General features: G+C 39.9%; 1 protein-coding gene across 1 annotated transcript in view; it reads right to left on the bottom strand.

The window, feature by feature from the left end:
- The window catches only part of CCDC93 (coiled-coil domain containing 93), a gene marked incomplete at its 5' end in the record, with an annotated part of 47,124 nt that extends 39,603 nt beyond the window's left edge, over nt 1-7,521 (bottom strand). Inside the window, 3 exons of the mRNA XM_010134107.1 lie at nt 3,053-3,164; nt 5,696-5,790; nt 7,408-7,521. Of these exons, the coding sequence (XP_010132409.1) occupies nt 3,053-3,164; nt 5,696-5,790; nt 7,408-7,521 (321 nt within the window). The remainder of the gene's footprint in view (nt 1-3,052; nt 3,165-5,695; nt 5,791-7,407) is intronic.
- Nucleotides 7,522-8,459: the final 938 nt, after the last annotated feature.

The following is an 8,459-nucleotide window of genomic DNA, read 5'->3' as shown; positions in this document are numbered from 1 at the left end:
TGCCAAGAACGGGAGTCCTGGAGGGGAAAAACACGTTCTAACAAAGGACATTTTACCACACTAAGCAGCTGTGTTACCTATGGTATTCACTGTTATCACCTGTTAAACTTTAATAGCACTATGTTATCAAAATACAGAGAACTCCTAATACAGAAAACCACTCAGCAGTAGTTCACAAAACATAGGGATGTTAATTTTATAGCTTTTTGTTTTCATCTATACTGTGGAATAGCCAGCACACCTCTCAGCTCACCAGACCAAGAGCTCAGCTGCATCAGCCTGCACAACATACATCCCATTCTACACTCACAATACTCAAACCTCTGCTGTCCTTCTGCTGACTAAATAATAAATCCCTCAGTTCTAGGAAGTGTTGGATTTACAGCACATATACAAAAATGGGATGATACCCTGCATGCATCCAGGTTCACCCCTCTCTACTCCAAAGCAGCCCATAAGAGCATACTTCAGATCAAACGGATAGTCTCAGTGGATATGGGCTGCGCTACGGTTGTCCTTCTATAAAGCAGTGAACTGTTCACAGCATCCATCTCTGTCATTCTGAATCTGAAGCAATTTGAAGTTGAACAGGAAATGTTCCGGGCTCTCAGTGCCAGGACCCAACCCTGAACCTGTCCTGTATCATTAGTCCATTCTATTCTGACAGAGGACACCACTTGGAATATGACCTCACCTCTTAATCTAGGCTGTACCCCGGGTCAAAGCCATTACAGCATGGTTATATGTGTTTACATCAAATGTTCCTACTACAGATCACTTACTGTTTTCAAAAACTACAGCTCCACCATGAAAAAAACATGTCTACAAAGTGTTCAAAAAGAACCACATGCCTGTATAAAACAAAAGACTTCTGACATTTATAAGACCACACAAAAAGCCACAAAAGATTGAAGTACATTTTAAATACTGCTGGAGAAGATAAATCTTGCAGGCTGTTGACAGCCTGTGCGGGAGTTCACATAAGAGATCAGATCAGTTTTGGGATCCAAGTCTGAACAAGCAACTGTTTTCTGTGCTGTAACCATTAACCCCTGGAAAGTGAGGGGAAGATGATGACAATGAGAGAGATGAAAATCTAATCTACTATTAATTACAAAGCACATCTCTACACAAGAGTGTGTACATACTTTTCTCTGTGATCATAAGCATAATTTACTAGGAAGAACAGCACTACTGCTGCTCACTGGAGGGGTTTTTTTAGTCTTTTTTTTTTTTTTAGTTCTGCTACAGTCTGTGGCAGTGAGCCAACTCAATCTCATTTCTTCCTATAGGGAAGGATTCATCCAAATTCTTCCTGTCAAGGTCATCAGACTAGCTTGCACAGTACAAGAGCTATTGAGACACAGTGCCAGGTGGTGGCTAGAGCTTCTGTATCATTTGGGAACTGACTTGAGATTTACAGATAGCACGTGAAACCTTGAATTTAACGGAGCATTGAGTAAAGAATTACGTATTTCATAATGACACGTGCCACGGTGCAGTCAACCTATTACAGCTCTTGCATAGTCTTTTTCAGAACACACTATACTAGTGACACCAAAGAAAGTTTTCCTGAAAGTTTATTTTGGTTGGGATGAAATGAGGAACTAACAGGATTCTAGAGCAATAAGAATTTCACAGGGACCTGACAGAAAGCTACAATTTCTAAAACCAATCCTCCACATTCAGAAACCTAACCTCATCAAGAATGACTTCTCCACCACATATGGATTACATATACCATCTCCTGGCCAGCTACTCATACTGAGAATCTTTCCTCTCAGAGAAATCTGGAAACACATTTCCTCCCTGCTTAAAATTCACATTTCAGCTTTCCAGAGGAAATATCCCAAATCAGGATTTTGGATATTAGAGAAAGAATACCTAGTGCTATAGTTTTTACAGCAGGAGTAATAGACCATGTTCTCACTTTGGGAGAGGAATTTTCTTCCTGGGAGAGATAGTCTTGTATATGATAAATATAACCATTCATTATCATCAAGTGCCCGGGGCAGAAATTTCTTCTGGGTTTGATTTTTTTTTTTGTAGGAAAACACTAGTTTAGAAGTAAAATCTCACATTAAGAAGATACAAACTTTCCACCTTAGAATCAGCACAGATTGAAAGCTGTATTAACAGCAGCACGCACCATGTAACTTTGCACAGGGAGTGCAGCTAAGAGTGGTTTTCCTCAGGAGCCTCCTACTAGAAGGTAATAAGGAGACAACAGGAAGTTTTTCCCACTTCTTACTAAGTGGCATTGATAAATTACTTGATAAATTCTTTTGCAGGCATGAGGCAAAGAGTATTTAATGAAAAAGCACCTTGCTTAACAGTCTTGATTTTCCCTATTTATCAAAGATATATTTCAGTGTGCAGATGGAAGTCAAATCAAAAAATGGTAAAGACATACCAAGGATTCTAAAGATACCGCACGTAACGGGAACACATCTCATGTTAGCTTAAACCTCAATAAAATGGAGAGCCATGAGCATGCACACAGTCACTTAGTGGAGCTCAACAAATACACAGGAATAGGACCACACATCAGAACAATTTATTTTCCCACCCACACAGTTTAAGTGATACAAATGACGGATGAATTATGCTTAAAGAAACAACCCCAGCTGGCTTTCGTCTTATTCGTGTCCTTTTGATTGAATGACTATCTGCATCACTTACTGTATAAGCTTAAACATTGACTGTAAGATATTTGTTCTATTTCCTAGTCTGACAAAGTAGATTATCTGATTCCAAAACAAACTTAAACTGTTTCTTTAAGCAGACATTCCACAAAGGCAGGATCTGACTCCATTTCAAAGGATTTAAAGAGTTGGCTTTGTGTTTTTCTTAAATATGGATCAAACAATACTTAAGAATTCCATCATCCATAATGTCACTCAATTCTTTAAGAACATTCATTTAAGCTACTGTGATTATTAATGCCAAAATTAAATAAAGAGCCAAACAATAACGCTGACCTTGGTTAAAATTTTTATGCAAGTTTTACGACCTTTTTCAGCAAAGTATTGATACATCAGAGAATTATTACCTGTACAACAGGAAATATATGAATGAAATCCAGTCCCTGGATCTGATGTGGTTCCAAACGATGAGGACACTTCATTTTTGGTAATACGGACACAATTTTTTCAGTTAAGGCACTATTAGAAAAACAACAAACACACACACATATATAGGCTGCAATTTTCTTTTGTAAATTACAAATTATTTTTGCACACATAATTAGTAGTTAGAAGGTTCCCTCTAGTGGCTTCTATTGTATAGAGCTGTGAAAAAGCAATCAAACCTGCATTTACATCATACAATACATGTATTTTTAGCCTGCAAAGAGGTGATTAAACCCCTCTTGTAGGCTCCTAGCTTGTGATTTCATCAATAGCATCGGATACAACATTAAGATCTGCATGTCTGGTCAGATGAAAAACATAAGACGAATCTACCGACACCTTTGCGTATTCCTATATATGCACACATGAAGGAACACCAGCTTTATGTACTAAGTAAAAAATACGCACTCAAAGTCCAGAATCAAACATATGGACTTAAAAATTCGTTGAACAGAACTCCCAAAATGTATCTTGACATTACTACTGAAACAATGAGTTTAAATATACAATACAAACCTAACAACATGTTATACTTCACACGGTTTTGAAGTGACTAAAACCGAATTTGCTGGCAACAATCTCATCCTGCAGCTCAGGTGAGAGCTGGTAAAGTGACAGGATTACCCTGACACCAGGGATCATCTACAAGAACATCATCCTGCTTCCACCAAATCCCTTACTTTAGGACAAGGTGTTTTCTTGCTGCCAGTGGTGTGAGAACATTTTTAAAGCAGGTGTCAGCACTGAGGATGAATACGGTCCAGGGAAAACTAAAACCATTTTTCCATGAAGGAAAAAAGTTAACTGGTCCAGTAATGAACCTCAGTGATATTCAGTACTCCCCAAATGGATAACTGATATTCTGGAAGAACAAAAGGGGAGCAAGAGATAAGAGACGGAGACCAAAGTCTGGGAACAGAGCCTGAAAAGTTATACTTCTTCAGAAAGGTGAAAACTCTGATGTAATTCTTAAATGGCAGTTTACACTACGGCACCACACCAATATTCTACATGGAAACAGCAGCACCTCTCAGCATAACCAAAGCAAATACAATTAAAAAAAATTATTTATCCAATAGACACAAGATCCTCTCCTAACAGATGTTTCCATGTTTATTTCAACCCAACAATTAAATGATAGGACGCCTTAAAACGTCTTCAGACTAATACTGAGAAAACACAGCTTAACCTTTCCTTATCTTGAGAACAGCACAAAAGCACTGAGCCACCGCCAACGTAAACATTACACGGACATCAAAACAGCCTATGCTTGTGTGACTCTCAACATTTCGGATTTACGAATAAATCATTGTTGCCGTTTTGGGAGAGAAGCCTGGATTTTGTTTTGCCAGTTTTGCATCCAGTCAGCTGGAAAGATAAAGCATTTTCAGAACAGCTTAACTATTTCCTGTCCCGCTGTTCTTAAGGATAACAAAGATGGCAACTGTAAAAACTTAACAATTATAAAACTACCACCGCCATCTTCATTCCTAGTCTCTGCTTAATTCTGTGCACTTAAGGATGCTTTATGTAATTAGTTATCTATGATGATTTGTGTGTCTCCAAGTTTAATAGCAATCTTCATTTTTAAATGAGTTGCAGCCTTGCCAATGCTTAATGACTCAAGAGCGCAGAAAGATGTTGTTTTCCGCTACATTCAGCAAAAAAAAAAAAACCCCTCTTCATGGAACTGTAACTTGACAGGCTATTCTTACTTCCTGCAAACTTTAATCATGGTTCTTTAATCAAAGAAATGCATAAAGAAGTTACTTTAGAATGTATTCCCTTTCTCAGCATAAACAAGATTTACAGCCTCTCTAATACAGAAATTAGCTGGCCTATGAGCAAATTCCATGCAGAAGAAATTAATCAAACCAAAATGATCTTATTGGGTCACTATCAGGAAGGAACAACTCCTCCTCCTCAGTATGGCAGGGAACTGTTTGGCAACAGTGTCAGCTTTAAATTCTGTTTGCTGATACCTAAAATTCCTACCCAGAACCACAAAGGAGAATCAAAGGTTATTTACACAGCAAAAGTGCAGACACAGAGAACTCAAAGAGGGTCTCCTAATGTTGCACTCCAGTTTCCAGCAGCGTGGTCTCTCTCTGCCCTTTGTTTAGGCCTCTGCACCATCCCCTTGCGCCAGCACAAGCATGTGTGCATAGAGAACTAGTTCCAGGAACTGATTCATGTTAAAAATATTTTCCTCTTTTTTTTTTTCCTCTTTTTTTTGGTAGGTTTTAGTGTGGATGTGTTCTCAATCCAGCCTGATGTGGAGCCACATAAATGCTTTCACTGCTTAGCAGGGATATAAGAACAAGGCAGCCCAGAGGGGAATAGCACCGCGTTTTTTGGAATAAGCTTCCTTCTGGTTTTAGAGTTTGTGGAACTACACTCTGAGAAACCCAGAAACCAGTACAAACAGGAGGCCTTGAGAAGCGAGAAACTTGGACTAAAAAGCTATCTTACGAACAAGTAAATGTCACGTAACTGCATCCCTCACCTGCTGCTTATTTTCTAAGAAGGAAAAAAAATACAAACTTGCCATTTAATCAACTTACATTTTTTGACCAATCGTAGAGTTTTCCTGAAACAACAAATCAACATCGATATCAAAGTTGCAAGTAGTGATACACCACGTCATGCCGCCTACCACCTAGCAAAGGAGCAACAGCATGGTTAGTTCCATTTTAATTTGAAGAGGTAAAACCAAGCACAACTTAAAGGCTTTCTGTGTTTTAGAAACTAGAGTTTACTACTTTCTCCATTCTCAGTATTCTTGCATAGAGACTGAAATACATACAGGCACCACATACATGTATCAACCTCTACATACAACACACATATACAAGACAGAAAAAAATCCTAGTAGTTGACAACATTCTAAAATCCCCTCTTAGCTTTATACATTAGTTTTGAAACAGCTCTCAGATTAAATGTCATGATCTTTAAAAAGTGACCGTATCAAAATTTTATTGAGGATAGTAACTCCTGTATTCATATATTTACCTTTATATATATATACACCTTTGCCACTGTTATTCTTTACTTGCTGACAGACACAGCAAGTGCTCGACACAGTATCACCACAGTAATGGAAATCTCCAGCTCTGTGGAAATTCCTGTTTCAGGCCCTATTCCTACAGATACTCAGGCATATTTTAACTCCTGGCAGGAACCCTTTCATCAACTTTACATAGATTACATAAGTATTTAAAGACAAACTCGCATACATGATAACCTATATGTATGCAAATAGAAAAAGGGATTGAAACGTGGAATAAACTTACCAACATCACACTGCAAATGGGGGTGTTCTAGATAGGGCTTTTCTCACACATTACCCCTCTCACATTCCCCTCCAAAACAGGCAAGCAGTGTCCCTTTTATACTAGCAGCTGGATCATTTTCAATAGCAAGACTCACTTTCGTAAAGGTTGGGCATTGCCATGAAATGGTAACTTTGAAATGGTATTCAGGCAAGTATAAACCTGACACACCCATTTCCAGCCATGTATGTAGCAGTACTACATCCTAAGGCCTTGAAACTACTCTGTGTGCACAGCGTGCTGAGCAGCTCAGCTCAGTAACGCTAAGCAGTTTGGAGAAACTAAATGTGCACTGCAAAGAAAGGCTGCGCTATGCTCAAAGAAAGCAGAAAGCAGAGGGGTCCACTTCCAGAGCTCTGTGTTTTCCAGCCTTGCTTCAGGAATTTCTCACGGAGTCAGCACTAAAACAATTCAGATGTCTCTTATCAACCCGAACTTCTCCCACTGTCAGTATCCCATACTTCCTGTCTAGCACAATGAAAGGTGAACATATATGACATTCTGGAGATGTGAAAACAGCCCAAAATGGTACTACTAGACTAACTGCGCCATTCTAAACCGAGCCTCTCAAGACAAACATTTCCTCATCAATGAATACTTCTTTTTAAAATTACCATGCTATCTCCAAGTTCTAACCGCAGTTGAGAGGGGTAAAAACTGCCCTCTAACTTAGGCCATAACACCCACAAAAAAAGCACACCAGCAATTAGCTCGCATCCAACTGTCTCCTTTCAAACACCCTTTGCTGCACATCATTTTTCAAGACTGAGGCGGTCTTCTCTGTCTGAAACTGGGTCATTTGCAGAATTATTTACATAGCAAAGCCTCATGTGTTGCAAGTGTGTTTTTTCTAAAGTCACCTACAAATGCTAAACCGACTAGCAAAAAACATGTAATGCTCATATACTTAAAAAAGGTTTTTAAAAATACTGCATTGGTCTCACCTTGTCAAAGGGTGATAACCCCTTGATTCTAGCTCGAAAATACCCAGCAGCCACCAACAGTTCCAAAATTTCAGTCAACTTGACGTTTTGTTCCTCATCTTCTCTTGTTTCAACCTGTCAAATGAACAACACAACACTAATTCATCCTTTCAATCACTCTTTCATTTTCCAAAGGAACATTTTCCAGACTTTATTTTGACATGGACCATGTATCAGAGAAAACCTTGTCTTCCATCTGGAACTTGGTTGTTAATTTGAAAGACATTAAAGAAATAGGTAATGCATTTCTGCACAGATTTAACATCACTTTTTTTTTCACCCAGTTAAATACTTCAATCTGCTTTTGCTGTTCATACTCCTGGTCCACTGCTTGCCTCCAGCTAGACAGATTGCTCCCATTGCTGAAAGACAGTTAATTTATTCTCCATTTTGTACATTTTTTTGCATTTCAGGGTTTACAAAATCATATACCTCAATTTAACACTTCTATAATCTTTTTACAAAAACAGGAGGAGAAATCCACGTGGAATTCTGCCTTTTGGGTAATGCAGTTTTAAGCACACTCAAAGTACGGCAGTAACAAAGAGTGAACCCTGACGGGCAGTCTGGATAGCTCAGTGCTCCGAAGCCTTATCAGCACAGCAACCTTTTCAGAGTGCTTCTGTGCCCATCTCAGAGGATGAAACCCCACAGCTGCAAGAACATACGTGGTTTCCTAGAGGCACAGAGCACTGGAACACCGCAGACCTAGGCCGGAGAGACAGCTAACGGGGCTTTGGGTCTTCCCTTCAGTGGCTGCAGGAACCCACGCACACCCTGCCCACCTCCCCCTTCCCCTCTCCTCCCCAAAATCTTTTCCACAGCTTCCTCCTCTCCCTCCCGCGGAGCACACGGAAGCCTCAAAAGCCTCTCTAGGAGAGGGAACAGGGTAACGCAGAGGTGCATAGAAGGTGACCTACACAGGCGCTGGCTGCAGCCCCTCAGGGCCTCCCCCCGTGCGGGGCGGCGAGGGGCCCGGCTCCCCGCGCCCCAGGGACCCCACCTCAGGGGCC

Source organism: Buceros rhinoceros, unplaced genomic scaffold (assembly GCF_000710305.1).
Source record: "Buceros rhinoceros silvestris isolate BGI_N320 unplaced genomic scaffold, ASM71030v1 scaffold9984, whole genome shotgun sequence".
Lineage (NCBI taxonomy): Eukaryota > Metazoa > Chordata > Aves > Bucerotiformes > Bucerotidae > Buceros > Buceros rhinoceros.
Note: the sequence above shows the minus strand (reverse complement) of the source record. Positions and strands in the feature narration are given on the sequence as shown.